The following is a 20000-nucleotide window of genomic DNA, read 5'->3' as shown; positions in this document are numbered from 1 at the left end:
TCCTCTCTCTACTCCTCCCTCTCCTCTACCTCCTCCTCCTCTCTCTACTCCTCTACTCCTTGTATTCTGTTAGTTGTGTGTGGCCCAGAGGGGCAACGACTTTTAAGTAGAGGAATACTGAACTGGATTAAACCCTATGCTGACTTCCTGACTGTAAATCGCTCTGAAAAAAAGAGCATCTATTGAACTAAATGACAGAATGAAGGTGAAGAACTCAATGGCAAATCCTCAGGCTCCTCCTGGGTGATTTCTAAAACCTCAGGCTCCGCCTGTGTGATTTCAAAACCTCAGCCTCCTCCTGGGTGATTTCAAATCCTCAGCCCTCCTCCTGGGTGATTTCAAAACCTCAGCCCTCCTCCTGGGTGATTTCAAAACCTCAGCCCTCCTCCTGGGTGATTTCAAATCCTCAGCCTCCTCCTGGATGATTTCAAATCCTCAGGCTCCTCCTGTGTGATTTCAAAACCTCAGCCCTCCTCCTGGGTGATTTCAAATCCTCAGCCTCCTCCTGGATGATTTCAAATTCTCAGCCTCCTCCTGGATGATTTCAACACCTCAGGCTCCTGGGTGATTTCAAAACCTCAGCCTCCTCCTGGATGATTTCAACACCTCAGGCTCCTGGGTGATTTCAAATCCTCAGCCTCCTCCTGGATGATTTCAACACCTCAGCCTCCTCCTGGATGATTTCTAAAACCTCAGCCTCCTCCTGGGTGATTTCTAAAACCTCAGCTTCCTCCTGCGTGATTTCTAAAACCTCAGCTTCCTCCTGGATGATTTCAACACCTCAGCTTCCTCCTGGATGATTTCAACACCTCAGCCTCCTCCTGGATGATTTCAACACCTCAGCCTCCTCCTGGGTGATTTCTAAAACCTCAGCCTCCTCCTGGATGATTTCAACACCTCAGCCTCCTCCTGGGTGATTTCTAAAACCTCAGCCTCCTCCTGGATGATTTCAACACCTCAGCCTCCTCCTGGATGATTTCAACACCTCAGCCCTCCTCCTGGGTGATTTCAAATCCTCAGCCTCCTCCTGGATGATTTCAACACCTCAGCCTCCTCCTGGGTGATTTCTAAAACCTCAGCCTCCTCCTGGGTGATTTAAAAAAACTCAGCCTTGTCCTGGGTGATCTCTAAGAAGTGAAATAGCTCTGCTCATTTAGCCATTGTTGCCTGTAAAAAGCAGAATTTGGAGAGCATTTATCTGGCTGGTCTATACTCTATTTACTTCCACACTTGAATGGCTTTAAGCTCAAAGAAATCAATAAATATCATTTTTGGAGGAAATGTCTCCAGCTCCCAGTCAGACTGAAGAGGTAGTTTAAAGGTAGTTTAGCCCAGCAATAATATCAGTTACTGAATGTCCAGAAGAATGTATGTGTCCCAAATGACAGACTATTCCTTTTATAGTGAACTACTTTAGATCAGAGCCCATAGACTACTACCATAAATGTAGTGCACTATAAAGGGAATAGGCTGCTATTTGAGACGTACCCCAGAATGATGTTTACCTTCCAGAGTCTGTCTATTTCACTTCCCTTCACTGCTTACCTGCTTCAGGTGTTGTCTATTTCACTTCCCTTCACTGCTTACCTGCTTCAGGTGTTGTCTATTTCATTTCCCTTCACTGCTTACCTGCTTCAGGCTGTTTCAGGTGTTGTCTAGTTCACTTCCCTTCACTGCTTACCTGCTTCAGGTGTTGTCTATTTCACTTCCCTTCACTGCTTACCTGCTTCAGGTGTTGTCTATTTCATCTCTCTTCACTGCCTACCTGCTTCAGGCTATTTCAGGTGTTGTCTATTTCATTTCCCTTCACTGCCTACCTGCTTCAGGTGTTGTCTATTTCATTTCCCTTCACTGCCTACCTGCTTCAGGTGTTGTCTATTTCATTTCCCTTCACTGCCTACCTGCTTCAGGTGTTGTCTATTTCATTTCCCTTCACTGCCTACCTGCTTTCAGGTGTTGTCTATTTCATTTCCCTTCACTGCTTACCTGCTTCAGGTGTTGTCTAGTTCACTTCCCTTCACTGCTTACCTGCTTCAGGTGTTGTCTATTTCACTTCCCTTCACTGCTTACCTGCTTCAGGTGTTGTCTATTTCATCTCTCTTCACTGCCTACCTGCTTCAGGCTATTTCAGGTGTTGTCTATTTCACCTCTCTTCGCTGCCTACCTGCTTCAGGCTGTTTCAGGTGTTGTCAGGCAACAGCAGGAGCTCTGTCTCTCTTCTATACAGAGCCTGAACACATCAAACATGCAGGTCTTCTGAGGTACAGTGTCTTCAGAAACAACATTTTACACAGTTTTTAAAAATGGATTACAATGAGATGTTGTGTCAATGGTCTACACACAATACCCCGTAATGTCAAAGTGGAATTGTGTTTAGATATTTTTACAAATTAATACAAAATGAAAAGCTGAAATGTCTTGAGTCAATAAGTATTCAACCCCTTTGTTATGGCGAGCCTAAATAAACACAGGAGTAGAAATGTGCTGAACAAGTCACATAATAACAACAATAGTGTTTAACATGATTTTTGTCTACCTCATCTCTGTACCCCACACATACAATTATCTGTAAGGTCCCTCACTCGAGCAGTGAATTTCAAACACAGATTAAACCACAAAGACCAGTGAGGTTTTTCATGCCTCGCATAGAAGGGCACCTATTGGAAGATGGATAAAACATTTTAAAAGCAGTAATTGAATATCCCTTTGAGAATGGTGAATATATTAATTATACTTTGAATGGTCTGTCAAAACACCCAGTCACTACAAAGATACAGGCGTCCTTCCTAACTCAGTTGCCAGAGAGGAAGGACACCGCTCAGGGATTTCACCATGAGGCCAATGGTGACTTTAAAACAGTTACGGAGTTTAATGTCTTTGATAGGAGAAAACTGAGGATAAATCAACAACATTGTAGTCTTTTTATTTATTTGTTTATTTATTTAACCTTTATTTAACTAGGCAAGTCAAATAGTTAAGATAACTTTGTACTGAATACAAAGCATTATGTTTTTTGGGGCAAAAACCAACACATCATTGAGTAGCACTCTTCATATTTTCAAGCATGTTGGTGGCTGCATCATGTTATGGGTATGCTTGTCATCGGCAAGGACTAGGGAGTTTTTTAGGATAAAAAGAAAAGGAATAGAGCTAAGCACAGGCAAAGTCCTAGAGGAAAATCTGGTTTAGTCTGCTTTCCACCAGACACTGGGAGATGAATTCACCTTTCAGTAGGACAATAACCTCAAACACAAGGCCAAATATACACTGGAGTTGCTTGTCCTTGTTACAGTTTTGACTTAAATCGATTTGAAAATCTATGGCAAGACTTGACGATGGCTGTCTAGCAATGATCAACAACCAACTTGACAGAGCCTAAAGTATTTTATAATCATAATAAAAAATAACCATGTGTAAATATTCTACAATCCAGGTGTGCAAAGCTCAGAGATTTAAATCAACAGTGAAATGCTTACTTACCCACACAGCTGTAATCTAACATTGACTCAGGGGTCTTAATACTTACATAAATTTGATATTTCTGTATTTCATTTTCAATACATTTAAAAAATATATATATGTTTTCAATTTGCCATTTTGGGATATTGTATCTTGATGGGTGAGAGAAAACAAATGTAATCCATTTTGAATTCAGGCTGTAACACAACAAAATGTGGAATAAGTCAAGAGGTATTAATATTTTCTAGCTATGTGGCTGGAATTTATATTGACTGATTTTACAAAGTGGTATACTGTGAGACAAAGCCGTTTAAATGACTTTGGTCGATGGAAATGCTGTGCAGAACTGGAAAAGGCCCTCCAGATATTTAGCCATTATGATGCTGACAAGGCATTATGGATATATTTAGTACAGTACAGTGCATACGGTAGGTTACACATTGTCATAGCACAGTGGTTACAGTAGGTGACATATTGTCGTAGTACAGTGGTTACAGTACGTGACATATTGTCGTAGTATAGTGCATACAGTAGGTTACACATTGAGCAAAGGGACATGCAGCTGCTCTGTATTGTCCATTTGAGATGAAACTCGGTGTCCAGGGCAGACTACAGTACTGGTCTGGGTCCCAAATAGCACCCTATTCCCTATGGGCCCCAGTCAAAAGTAGTACACGAGGGAATAGGGTTCCATTTGGGACGCAGCACTCCCTAGTGCTAGCGTGGATGTAAAATGTAAATTCGTGGCTATTTGTGCAGGGCTGGACAAAAGCAGGGTTGATTGTCTGACCGTTTCTCACTCAATAACTCACTTTGGAAGGTAGAACGTTTAGAATAGAACACTGAGTCGAGAGTAGTGACAGTTAGAACACTGAGTGGAGAGTAGTGACTGTTAGAACACTGAGTGGAGAGTAGTGACAGAACACTGAGTGGAGAGTAGTGATGGTAAGAACACTGAGTGGAGAGTAGTGATGGTAAGAACACTGAGTGGAGAGTAGTGATGGTAAGAACACTGAGTGGAGAGTAGTGATGGTAAGAACACTGAGTGGAGAGTAGCGATGGTAAGAACACTGAGTGGAGAGTAGCGACTGTTAGAACACTGAGTGGAGAGTAGTGACAGTTAGAACACTGAGTGGAGAGTAGTGACTGTTAGAACACTGAGTGGAGAGTAGTGACAGTTAGAACACTGAGTGGAGAGTAGTGACAGTTAGAACACTGAGTGGAGAGTAGTGACAGTTAGAACACTGAGTGGAGAGTAGTGACAGCTAGAACACTGAGTGGAGAGTAGTGACGGTTAGAACACTGAGTGGAGAGTAGTGACGGTCAGAACACTGAGTGGAGAGTAGTGACGGTCAGAACACTGAGTGGAGAGTAGTGACGGTCAGAACACTGAGTGGAGAGTAGTGACAGTCAGAACACTGAGTGGAGAGTAGCGACGGTCAGAACATTGAGTGGAGAGTAGCGACAGTTAGAACACTGAGTGGAGAGTAGCGACAGTCAGAACACTGAGTGGAGAGTAGCGACAGTTAGAACACTGAGTGGAGAGTAGTGACAGTTAGAACACTGAGTGGAGAGTAGTGACAGTTAGAACACTGAGTGGAGAGTAGTGACGGTTAGAACACTGAGTGGAGAGTAGTGACGGTTAGAACACTGAGTGGAGAGTAGTGACGGTCAGAACACTGAGTGGAGAGTAGTGACGGTCAGAACACTGAGTGGAGAGTAGTGACGGTCAGAACACTGAGTGGAGAGTAGTGACGGTCAGAACACTGAGTGGAGAGAAGTGACGGTCAGAACACTGAGTGGAGAGTAGGGACAGTCAGAACACTGAGTGGAGAATAGCGACAGTCAGAACACTGAGTGGAGAGTAGCGACAGTCAGAACACTGAGTGGAGAGTAGCGACAGTTAGAACACTGAGTGGAGAGTAGTGACAGTTAGAACACTGAGTGGAGAGTAGTGACGGTAAGAACACTGAGTGGAGAGTAGTGACGGTTAGAACACTGAGTGGAGAGTAGTGACGGTTAGAACACTGAGTGGAGAGTAGTGACGGTTAGAACACTGAGTGGAGAGTAGGAACAGTCAGAACACTGAGTGGAGAGTAGCGACGGTCAGAAAACTGAGTGGAGAGTAGCGACAGTCAGATCACTGAGTGGAGAGTAGCGACAGTCAGAACACTGAGTGGAGAGTAGCGACAGTCAGAACACTGAGTGGAGAGTAGTGACAGTTAGAACACTGAGTGGAGAGTAGCGACGGTCAGAACACTGAGTGGAGAGTAGCGACAGTCAGATCACTGAGTGGAGAGTAGCGACAGTCAGAACACTGAGTGGAGAGTAGCGACAGTCAGAACACTGAGTGGAGAGTAGTGACAGTTAGAACACTGAGTGGAGAGTAGTGACAGTTAGAACACTGAGTGGAGAGTAGTGACAGTTAGCCTGGTACCTCTGCTAACTGAGTATTGAGTTGTTGGTGCTAACATGTTGTCAACACTTGAAGGTTTTATTGAACACAACATTTTACATTATATTCCATCTTTCATGAAGTAACCTTTTGGTATTTTTTTCTGTAGTTCTGTGAGTTATTGTAGCTATGACGTACTTAATCAAGCCTTTCCCCTTGATAAAACTTCAGTCTAGTGCAATTATGTTCCCCTCATTATATGCCTATGGCCTGCAGAAACAGGAGACTAGGCAGAAAGCCACCTTAGCACTGTTGTTCGAGTGCATTGCCATCGGTCTTACAGCAGCCAGCAATCAGAACTGCTTAGCCAGCATAGTTAGCAGCTGAACAGAACAGACGCTCAGTACAACGTGTCTGTTCAGATCCAGGTCCAGCTGGCTTCCATTGCATTGTGTCCTTGTACTAGAGATAGATTGACTACAACAGACATTTCTATTGAAGTAATGTGCCGTAATGGGGGGGAGCAGCGGCCATATTGAGTTTCATTCTATTTTCAGGTTATAAACACACACACACACACTCACACACACACACACGCACACACACTCCGTTAGGTTCTCAGAATGACAATAGGGCTGATTGAAGTTGAGGTGGAGCAATATGAACAGATCAGACTCCAACTGACTAACTGGTCTGGCAGCTTTCAGCACCACACCACCACACCACCACCACACCACCACCACACCACACCACCACCACACCACCATCACCACACCACCACACCACCACCACACCATCACACCACCACCACACCACCACACCACCACCACACCACCACACCATCACCACACCACACCACACCTCCACACCACCATAACCACACCATCACACCACCACCACACCAGCATAACCACACCATCCCACCACCACACCACCACCACACCACCACCACACCACCACCACCACACCACCATCACCACACCACCACCACACCACCACCACACAACCACACCACCACCACACCACCACCACACCACCACCACCACCACACCACCACCACACCATCACACCACCACACCACACCACCACCACACCACCACACCAACACATCATCACACCACCACACCACCACACCACCACCACCACCACACCACCATCACACCACCACCACACCACCACCACACCACCACCACCACACCACCACACAACCACCACACCACCACCACACCATCACCACACCACACCACCACCACCACACCACCATCACACCACCACCACCACCACCACACCACCATCACACCACCACACACCACCACACCACCACCACACCACCACACCACCACCACACCATCACACCACACCACCACACCACATACCAACACACCAACACACCACCATCACCACACCACCACCACACCACACACCACCACACCACCACCACACCACCACCACACCACCACCACACCACCACATCACACCACCACCACACCACCATCACACCAACACACCACCACACCACCACCAACACACCACCACACCACCACACCAACACACCACCACCACACCACACACCACCACACCACACCACCACACCACCATCACACCACACCACCACCACAACACCACCACCACCACCACACCACCACACCACCACACCACCCCACACCACCACCCCACCACCACACCACCAACCACCACCACACCACCACCACATCACACCACCACCACCACCACACACCACCACCAACCACCACCACACCACCACCACACACCACACCACCACACACCACCACACCACCACACCACCACACCATCACCACACCACACCACCACCACCACACCACCACCACCACCACCACCACCACCACACCACCATCACACCACCACCACACCACCACACCACCACCACACCATCACACCACCACACCACACCACACCACCACCACACCACCAACACACCACCACACCACCACCACACCATCACACCACACCACCACACCAACACACCAACACACCAACACACCACCATCACCACACCACCACCACACCAACACACCACCACACCACCACCACACCACCACCACACCACCACACCACACCACCACCACACCACCATCACACCAACACACCACCACACATCCACCAACACACCACCACACCACCACACCAACACACCACCACCACACCAACACACCACCACACCACACCACCACACCACCATCACACCACACCACCACCACACCACCACCAACACACCACCACACCACCACACCACCACACCACCACCACACCACCACCCCACCACCACACCACCAACACACCACCACACCACCACCACATCACACCACCACCACCACCACACACCACCACCAACACACCACCACACCACCACCACACACCACACCACCACACACCACCACACCACCACACCACCACACCATCACCACACCACACCACCACCACCACACCACCACACACCACCACCACCACCACCACACCACCACACACCACCACCACACCACCACACCACCACCACACCACACACCACCACACCACACCACACCACCACCACACCACCAACACACCAACACACCACCACACCACCACACCACCACACCACACCACCACCACACCACACACCACCACACCACCACCACACCACCACCACACCACCATCACACCACACACCACCACACCACCACCAACACACCACCACACCACCACACCACCACCACACCACCACCCCACCACCACACCACCACCACACCAACACACCACCACACCACACCACCACACCACACCACCACCACACCACACACCACCACACCACCACCACACCACCACCACACCACCACCACACACCACCACACCACCACACCACACCACCACCACACCACCACACACCAACACACCACCACACCACCACCAACACACCACCACACCACCACACCACACACCACCACCACACCAACACACCACCACACCACACCACCACACCACCACCACACCACACCACCACCACACCACCACCACACACCACCACACCACCACACCACCACCACACCACCACCCCACCACCACACCACCACACACCACCACACCACCACCACATCACACCACCACCACCACCACACACCACCACCACACACCACCACACCACCACCACACACCACACCACCACACACCACCACACCACCACACCACCACACCACCACACCACACCACACCACACCACCACCACACCACCATCACACCACCACCACCACCACCACACCACCATCACACCACCACCACACCATCACACCACCACACCAACCACACCACCACCACACCACCAACACACCACCACACCACCACACCACCATCACCACACCACCACCACACCAACACACCACCACACCACCACCACACCACCACCAACACACCACCACACCACCACACCACACCACCACCACACCACCATCACACCAACACACCACCACACCACCACCACACACCACCACACCACCACACCAACACACCACCACCACACCAACACACCACCACACCACACCACCACACCACCACACACCACACCACCACCACACCACCACCACCACACCACCACCACACCACCACCCCACCACCACACCACCAACACACCACCACACCACCACCACATCACACCACCACCACCACCAACACACCACCACCAACACACCACCACACCACCACCACATCACCACACCACCACACACCACCACACCACCACACCACCACACCACCACCACACCACACCACCACCACCACACCACCATCACACCACCACCACCACCACCACACCACCACACACCACCACCACACCACCACACCACCACCACACCACACACCACCACACCACACCACACCACCACCACACCACCACACACCAACACACCACCACACCACCACACCACCACACCACACCACCACCACACCACCACACCACCACCACACCACCACCACACCAACACACCACCACACCACCACCACCACCACACCACCACCACACACCACCACACCACCACACCAACACACCACCACCACACCAACACACCACCACACCACCACACCACACCACCACCACACCACCACACACCAACACACCACCACACCACCACCACACACCACCACACCACCACACCACCACCACACCACCACCACACCACCACCACACCAACACACCACCACACCACCACCACATCACACCACCACCACCACCAACACACCACCACCAACACACCACCACACCAACACACCAACACAACGCCACACCACCACCACCAACACACCACCACCAACACACCACCACCACCACACCACCACCACCACCACCACCACCACCATCACACCACCATCACACCACCACACCACCACCACACCATCACACCACCACACCACACCAACACACCAACACACCAACACACCACCACACCACCACACCACACCACCACCACCACACCACCAACACACCACCACACCACCACACCACCACCACACCACCACCAACACACCACCACACCACCACACCAACACACCACCACCACACCAACACACCACCACACCACCACACCACACCACCACCACACCACCATCACACCAACACACCACCACACCACCACCACACCACCACCCCACCAACACACCACCACACCACCACCACATCACACCACCACCACCAACACACCACCACCACACACCGCCACACCACCACCACCAACACACCACCAAAAACACACCACCACACCAACACACCACCACCACATCACCACACCACCACATCACCACCACACCACCACACCACCACACCATCACCACACCAACACACCAACACACCGCCACACCACCACCGCCACCACACCACCACCAACACACCAACACACCACCACCACACCACCATCACCACCACACCATCACACCACCACCACACCACCACCACCACACCACCACCACCACCACACCACCACACCACCCCCACACCACCACCACACCAACACACACCACCACACCGCCACACCACCACCACACCAACACACCACCACACCATCACACTACCACACCACACCACCATCACCACACCACCACCACACCAACACACCACCACACCACCACCACACCAACACACCACCACACCACCACCACACCAACACACCACCACACCACCACACCACCACCAACACACCACCACACCACCACACCCCCACACCACCACCACACTACCACCACACCAACACACCACCACACCACTACACCACACCACCACCACACCACCATCACACCAACACACCACCACACCACCACCAACACACCACCACACCACCACACCAACACACCACCACACCACCACCACACCACCACCCCACCACCACACCACCACCACACCAACACACCACCACACCACCACCACATCACACCACCACCACCACCAACACACCACCACCAACACACCAACACACCAACACACTGCCACACCACCACCACCAACACACCACCACCACATCACCACACCACCACATCACCACCACACCACACCACCACACCACCACCAACACACCACCACACCAACACACCACCACCACATGACCACACCACCACATCACCACCACACCACCACCACACCACCATCACCTTCACACCACCACCACACCACCACACCACCACCACACCACCACACCACCACCACCACACCACCACCACCACACCACCACCACACCACCACACCACCCCCACACCACCACCACACCACCACCACACCACCAACACACCACCACACCATCACACCACCACACCACACCACCACCACACCACACAAACACACCACCACCACCACACCACACCAACACACCACCACACCACCACCACACCAACACACCAACACACCACCACACCACCACACCATCACCACACCATCACCACACCACCACCACCAACACACCACCACACCACCATCACCACCACACCACCACACCACCACCACCACCACACCACCACCACACCATCACACCACCACACCACCACACCACCACCACACCACCACCACCACACCACCACCACCACCACACCAACACACCACCACACCACACCACCACCACACCACCACCACACCATCACACCACACCACCACACCACCACACCACCACCACACCAACACACCACCACCACACCACCACCACATCACCACACCACCACACCATCACCACACCACCACACCACCACCACACCACCACACCACCACACCACCACACCACCACCACACCACCCCACCACCACCACCACACCAACACATCAACACACCACCACACCAACACACCACCACATCACACCACCACCACCACATCACCACACCACCACATCAATACACCACCACACCATCACCACACCACCACGCCACCACATAAACACACCACAACACATCACCACACCACCACACCACCACATCACCACACCACCACATCACCACACCACATCACCACACCACCACATCAATACACCACCACACCAACACACCACCAAATCACCACTAATTATACCTAATCGTGTTTGGATTGCACAGGGCTGCACTAGGCACTCTGGGGTCTTTGGTGTTACTCTGTGTTACTGGGCTCTCTTGGGTCCTTGGTGTTACTCTGTGTTACTGGGCTCTCTTGGGTCCTTGGTGTTACTCTCTGTTCACCGAGAGCCAAACAGTATGCGCTGAGAGTGTAATTAAGCCTGGTCCGGAGAGACACAGAGAACATTGTGGGATAGACGCAGCTCGCCGTTCACCTCCCACGCTGCTCAGCAGAGAGACAGAGGGCCATCGTGTGAAATGGTAGGTAACGATTATAGTATCAAGGCTGAATCAGAAATGAAAACGCTAGTTTACAGCATGGGTCTCCTATGCGTTGCTCATGAGTGACCAGTGGCTCGGCGTGCTGTTATTAATGAGTTGTTCACATATAGATTCTGAAAAATAATCAGTAGCCTCACAATACATGATTACACCATTATTACAACTACAGTACACTGTAAATAAAATTGTTAAAAGTTGCAGTTACAGTATAGACCTAACCGTTACAATACAGGTTAAAGATATGTTTTGTGTTTGAGATCCACTTCCGATAAGGTGGTTTGTTTCTCAGGTCGACTATAATTGACTGGCTGACTGTAATCAGTGGTGAACGCTACCATGTCTCTCCAGTCCAGTTCAGTCACGGTCCTTACTCCCAATCTATCAGCTACTGCCTCGCTGAGCACTGTAGATGTGTCTTGCTGTATTCGGTTTTCACTCACCAGAAATTCGAGCAGAAATGTGTCTTCCTTGACCTGGATCCTTTGTTCGAACTTCCCAAAGAAGCTCTATTCATCCTGGGGGATGCACCAAAACGCCGATGCTGGAGAAGAGGTAGAAGGAAGGGGCCCTAGTCAGACTCAGTCGGTGTGCATACCATCCACTGCTTCTAAGTATATTACTCGCTAACGTTCAGTCCTTGGATAATAAAGTAGACAAGCTCAGGGCGAAGATTTCCTTCCAGAAACATCAGGGACTGTAACATACTCTGTTTTACAGAATCATGCCTGGTGTTCAACCTTCCCAAGTTCTCTTATGTCACCCCGCTCCTCCGCACACTCCACTGGCTTCCAGTTGAAGCTCGCATCTGCTACAAGACCATGGTGCTTGCCTACGGAGCTGTGAGGGGAACGGCACCTCCGTACCTTCAGGCTCTGATCAGTCACTACACCCAAAGAAGGGCACTGCGTTCATCCACCTCTGGCCTGCTCGCCTCCCTACCTCCGCGGAAGCACAGTTCCCGCTCAGCCCAATCAAAACTGTTTGCTGCTCTGGCACCCCAATGGTGGAACAAGCTCCCTCACGACGCCAGGACAGCGGAGTCAATCACCACATTCCAGAGACACCTGAAACCCCACCTCTTTAAGGAATACCTGGGATAGGATAAAGTAATCCTTCTACCCACTCCCCCCACCCCCCCCCACCCCAAAAAAAAAGATATAGATGTACTATTGTAAAGTGGTTGTTCCACTGGATATCATAAGGTGAATGCACCAATTTGTAAGTCGCTCTGGATAAGAGCGTCTGCTAAATGATGTAAATGTAAATGTAAATGGCTTTCTCTGGATATATTGTCCCTGTCCATTCAGCCAGCGGGGTTCTCCGTCCTTCGCAAGGACAAGATAAAATAACTCTCTGGGAAAAAGAAACACGAAGTGGTTTGTTTTATGATTAACAACTCATGGTGGGATTGTGGTAACGTACAGGAAGTCAAGTCCTTTTGTTCTCTCTATCTGGAATACCTCACAATCAAATGCCGACCGCATTACCATCCGAGATAATTTTCTTCGGTCACCGTCACTGCCGTGTATATTCCCTCCCCAAGCCAACACTGCGACGACCCTCAAGGAACTACACTCGACTATGTGCAAACCGGAAACTGCATATCCTGAGACTGCATGTATTGTAGCTGGGGACTTTAACAAAGGAAATCTGAGGAAAACGCTACCGAAACATATGTCAACATGGACCCAAGAGCAACACGGACCCTGGGCCATTGCTATGGCTACGCTCTCCCTTCAGCAAATCAGATCACTCCTCCATTCTGCTCCTCCCCACCTATAGGCAGAAGCTTAAACAGGAAGCTCCCGTGGTAATGACTGTTCAACGTTGGTCTGAACAAACGGAATCTGTGCTTCAAGATTGTTTTGATCACACGGACTGGGAAATGTTCCGGGTTGCCGCTGAGAAAAGTATCGACGTATACACCGACTAGGTGACTGAGTTCATCAGGAAGTGCATAGAGGATGTTGTTTCTACTGTGACGATTACAACTTATCCAAACCAGAAACCGTGGATAGATGGCAGCATTCACACAAAATTGAAAGCGTCTACCACATCATTTAACCATGGCAAGGTGACTGGGAACATGGACGTGTACAAACAGATCAGCTATGACCTCTGAAAGGCAATCAACGAAGCAAAACAACACTACAGGGACAAAGTGGAGTTGCAATTCAATGGCAGGGACTGCAGATAATCACAGATTATGAAGGGAAAGCCAGCCACGTCGAGGACACCGACGCCTTGCTCCCGGACTAGATAAACACCTTCTTTGCCCGTTTCGAGGAAAACAACATCAAGCCGCAGACGCATATGAGGACGTTCTCCGTGGCCGACATGAGTAAGTCATTTAAGCGTGTTAACCCTCACAAGGCTGCTGGCCCAGACGGCATCCCAAGACGTGTCCTAAGAGAATGTGCAGACCAGCTGGCTGGAGTATTGACGGACATATTCAATCTCTACCTATCCCAGTCTGTTGTCCCCACTTGCTTCAAGATGTCCAACATTATTCCTGTACCCGAGGAGGCAAAGGTAACTGAACTAAATGACTATCGCCCCGTAGCACTCGCTTCTGTCATCACGAAGTGCTTTGAGAGGCTATCTACACACACACACACACACACACACACACACACACACACACACACACACACACACACACACACACACACTCAATCATCATATGTGCTGCTGCTACTCCTGATGCCTAGTCACCTTACCCCTATACATACAGTTGAAGTCAGAAGTTTACATACACCTTGGCCAAATACATTTAAACTCAGTTTTTCACAATTCCTGACATTTAATCCTAGTAAAAATTCCCTGTTTTAGGTCAGTTAGGGTCACCACTTTACTTTAAGAATGTGAAATGTCAGAATAATAACAGAGAGAATGATTTATTTCAGCTTTAATTTCTTTCATCACATTCCCAGTGGGTCTGAAGTTTACATACACTCAATTAGTATTTGGTAGCATTGCCTTTAAATTGTTTAACTTGGGTCAAATGTTTCGGGTAGCCTTCCACAAGCTTCCCACAATAAGTTGGGTGAATTTTGGCCCATTCCTCCTGACAGAGCTGGTGTAACTGAGTCAGGTTTGTAGGCTTCCTTGCCCGCACACGCTTTTTCAGTTCTGCTCACAAATGTTCTATAGGGTTGAGGTCAGGGCTTTGTGATGGCCACTCCAATACCTTGACTTTGTTGTCCTTAAGCCATTTTGCCACAACTTTGGAAGTATGCTTGGGGTCATTGTCCATTTAGAAGACCCATTTGCGACCAAGCTTTAACTTCGTGACTGATGTCTTGAGATGTTGCTTCAATATATCCACATAATTTCAATCCTCATGATGCCCTCTATTTTGTGAGGTGCGCCAGTCCCTCCTGCAGCAAAATACCCCCACAACATGATGCTGCCACCCCCGTGCTTCAAGGTTGGGATGGTGTTCTTGCAAGCCTCCCCCTTTTTCCTCCAACCATAACAATGGTCATTATGGCCAAACAGTTCTATTTTTGTTTCATGAGACCAGAGGACATTTCTCCAAAAAGTACAAACTTTGTCCCCATGTGCAGTTGCAAACCGTAGTCTGGCTTTTTTTATGGCGGTTTTGGAGCAGTGGCTTCTTCCTTGCAGAGTGGATTTTCAGGTTATGTTTATATAGGACTCGTTTTACTGTGGATATAGATACTTTTGTACCTGTTTCCTCCAGCATCTTCACAAGGTCCTTTGCTGTTGTCTGGGATTGACTTGCACTTTTCGCACCAAAGTACATTCATCTCTAGGAGACAGAACTCGTCTCCGTCCTGAGCGTTATGACGGCTGCGTGGTCCCATGGTGTTTATACTTGCGTACTATTGTTTATACAGATGTACGTGGTACCTTCAGGTGTTTGGAAATTGCTCCCAAGGAAGAACTAGACTTGTGGAGGTCTACAATTTTTAATTTACATTTTTGTCATTTAGCAGACACTCTTATCCAGAGCGACTTACAGTAGTGAGTGCAAACATTTCATACCATGCATTTCTTTTTTTTTTCTTTTTTGTACTGGCCCCCTTTGGGAATCGAACCCACAACCCTGGCGTTGCACACACCATGCTGGCGTTGCAAACACCATGCTCTACCAACTGAGCCACAGGGAAGAGCACTGTTACTAGCCGGCTACTAACCGGTACTCTACTCTGCCCCTTAGAAACTGTTGCCCTAATATACAGAGTCATTAAACATTGGTCACTTTAATAATGTTTACATACAAAACACACCATTATATGTATATATATATATCGTTCTTAATATGTTTATTTTTCTGGATTATACTTTTTTTTATATTGTTTTTATTGCTACTGTACTGTTGGAGTTAGAAACACAAGCATTTCCCTGTAGCTGCAATAACATCTGCACATCTGTGTACGCGACCAATAAAGTTTAGATTTGATTTGATATTCACACTTGTTGTTTTCTTTCTCCTCCTGCTCTATGATGTGATCTATCCAGCCTATCACAGCGGCGCCAAGGGGAGGGTCGATCCTGTTATTAAGTCTGGAGCCAGAGCTTCCCCACCTACCTCTCCCTCCCACTGTTGTTAGTGCGCCTAGCAGGTGCTGCCGTAATTTGCAGAGTTAAATTATGCAGATAATACCCAGCCCAGGTAGCTCATTTAGATGGTCAGGTCATCCATCCTGGAGACGGAGAGGAGAGATGCAGAACCCCACACTGTTCCCTCTCCCTTCCCTCCCTCTCCCTCCCCCCCCTCTCTGTCTCTCTTTCCTTCCCTCTCCCTTCCCTCCCTCTCTCTCTCTTTCCCTCCCTCTCTCCTTACCTCCCTCTCTCTCCTTCCTTCCCTCCCTCTCTCTCTCTTTCCCTCCCTCTCTCTCTCTCTTTCCTTCCCTCTCTCTCTCTCTTTCCTTCCCTCTCTCCTTACCTCCCTCTCTCTCTCTTTCCCTCCCTCTCTCTCTCTTTCCCTCCCTCTCCCTTCCCTCCCTCTCTCTCTCTTTCCCTCCCTCTCTCTCTCTCTTTCCTTCCCTCTCCCTTCCCTCCCTCTCTCTCTCTTTCCCTCCCTCTCTCCTTACCTCCCTCCCTCTCCCTTCCCTCCCTCTCTCTCTCTTTCCCTCCCTCTCCCTTCCCTCCCTCTCTCTCTCTTTCCCTCCCTCTCTCTCTCTCTTTCCTTCCCTCTCCCTTCCCTCCCTCTCTCTCTCTTTCCCTCCCTCTCTCTCTCTCTTTCCTTCCCTCTCCCTTCCCTCCCTCTCTCTCTCTTTCCCTCCCTCTCTCTCTCTCTTTCCTTCCCTCTCCCTTCCCTCCCTCTCTCTCTCTTTCCCTCCCTCTCTCTCTCTCTTTCCTTCCCTCTCCCTTCCCTCCCTCTCTCTCTCTTTCCCTCCCTCTCTCTCTCTCTTTCCTTCCCTCTCTCCTTACCTCCCTCCCTCTCTCTTTCCCTCCCTCTCTCTCTCTTTCCTTCCCTCTCTCCTTACCTCCCTCCCTCTCTCTTTCCCTCCCTCTCTCTCTCTTTCCTTCCCTCTCTCCTTACCTCCCTACCTCTCTCTTTCCCTCCCTCTCTCTCTCTCTCTCTTTCCTTCCCTCTCTCCTTACCTCCCTCTCTCTCTCCTTCCTTCCCTCTCTCTCTCCTTCCTTCCCTCCCTCTCTGTTTCCCTCCCTCACTCCTTCCCTCCTTCTCTCCCTCCCTCTCTCTCCTTCCCTCCCTCTCTCTCCTTCCCTCCCTCTCTCCTTCCCTCCCTCTCTCTTTCCCTCCCTCCCTCTCTCCTTCCCTCCCTCTCTCCTTCCTTCCCTCCCTCTCTCTCCTTCCCTCCCTCCCTCTCCTTCCTTCCCTCCCTCTCTCCCTCCCTTTCTCCTTCCCTCCCTCCCTTTCTCCTTCCCTCCTTCTCTCCTTCCCTCCCTCCCTCTCTTTCCCTCCCTCCCTCCCTCTCTCTTTCCCTCCCTCTCGCTCCTTCCCCCTCTCTCCTTCCCTCCTTCACTCATTCCCTCCCTCTCTCCTTCCCTCACACAGCAGCCTCAGAACAGCACCACTCCGTGCCCCACGCTGCTCTGTGCTGTCAGCGCTGTCCGTCAAACACAGACTGCTCTCTCCTCTATCCCTCTCTGCTCCCTCTGCCTGCCTATACCCACAATCCTTAGAGCAGTAACACTCTCTGATCCCTCTGCCTGCTTATACCCACAATCCTTAGAGCAGCACAACTTGGTGCCTCAATATCAAAGAACAAAAGCCTTCTACAAATCACACATTCACCTATAGATCTCTTGGTTACTTTGTTATTCAGAGCTGAGGTCCCTTGGCTATTTTTAGGGACTGTTGCCTTTTACCAGGTTACTTGTTGTGTAACCAGTAGTGTTTGGTATAGTAACCTCATGGTCCTCAGACTGATACATAAACACGACAGAGTGTTGGTGTGTTTTCCCAAGGCTCAGGTATAAACACGTCCTCAGATTTATACAAAACGTGACAGTGTTTTGTTTTGTGTTTGTGTTTCTCCAGGTGCCAGCCTTCCCAAGCCAACAGTAAAAACAGCATCTCTGGGGCAAGCTGGCAAAGCCAGATCACCACTACTACCTGTCTCCGTGCCAACAGCTCCCGAGGTGGGTGAAGAGGGACAGAAACAGCCAGAAGACTCAGCCAATGTAAGTAACCACTCCTTTCAGTGTGTTCGTGCGCTCACGATCACACTCTAATAAATTCAAGATTATCATGTATAAATACACACAGAACTAATGTTACTATAAAGAGAAAATGAAAAGCCCAAAGTATGTGATTTTATCAAGAGTAGAGAGCGGTGGACTAAATGTCCTCCTGTTGGTGGAAGAACAAGAATATATATTTTGGTGGTTGCTAATAAGGAACGATCTCATTGTCATCTATGGGGGTTCAGACTGTGTCTGGAGGTGTTGTAGCAGCAGCAGTAGTAGTAGATGTAGTAGTAGATGTAGTAGTAATATTAGTAGTAGTGGATGTAGTAGTAGATGTAGTAGTAATATTAGTAGTAGTAGATGTAGTAGGAGATGTAGTAGTAGATGTAGTAGTAATATTAGTAGTAGTAGATGTAGTAGTAATATTAGTAGTAGTAGATGTAGTAGTAGATGTAGTAGTAATATTAGTAGTAGTAGATGTAGTAGTAGATGTAGTAGTAATATTAGTAGTAGTAGATGTAGTAGTAATATTAGTAGTAGTAGATGTAGTAGTAATATTAGTAGTAGTAGATGTAGTAGTAGATGTAGTAGTAATATTAGTAGTAGTAGATGTAGTAGAAGATGTAGTAGTAATATTAGTAGTAGTAGATGTAGTAGTAGATGTAGTAG

At 49.5% G+C, this 20000-nt stretch overlaps 1 protein-coding gene across 2 annotated transcripts in view; it reads left to right on the top strand.

Annotated features, from left to right (window-relative positions):
• LOC106568544 (netrin receptor DCC) overlaps positions 1-20000 on the top strand; it is a 596063-nt gene that overhangs the window by 557526 nt on the left and 18537 nt on the right. For both annotated transcript variants that reach the window (XM_082960596.1, XM_082960595.1), the window contains exon 28: positions 19183-19325. In XM_082960596.1, coding sequence (XP_082816722.1) covers positions 19183-19325 — 143 coding nt within the window. The remainder of the gene's footprint in view (positions 1-19182; positions 19326-20000) is intronic.

This window comes from Salmo salar, chromosome 13 (genome assembly GCF_965601325.2).
Source record: "Salmo salar chromosome 13, fSalSal1, whole genome shotgun sequence".
NCBI lineage: Eukaryota > Metazoa > Chordata > Actinopteri > Salmoniformes > Salmonidae > Salmo > Salmo salar.
The sequence above is the reverse complement of the archived record's forward strand: the minus strand, read 5'-3'. Positions and strand labels throughout refer to the sequence as shown.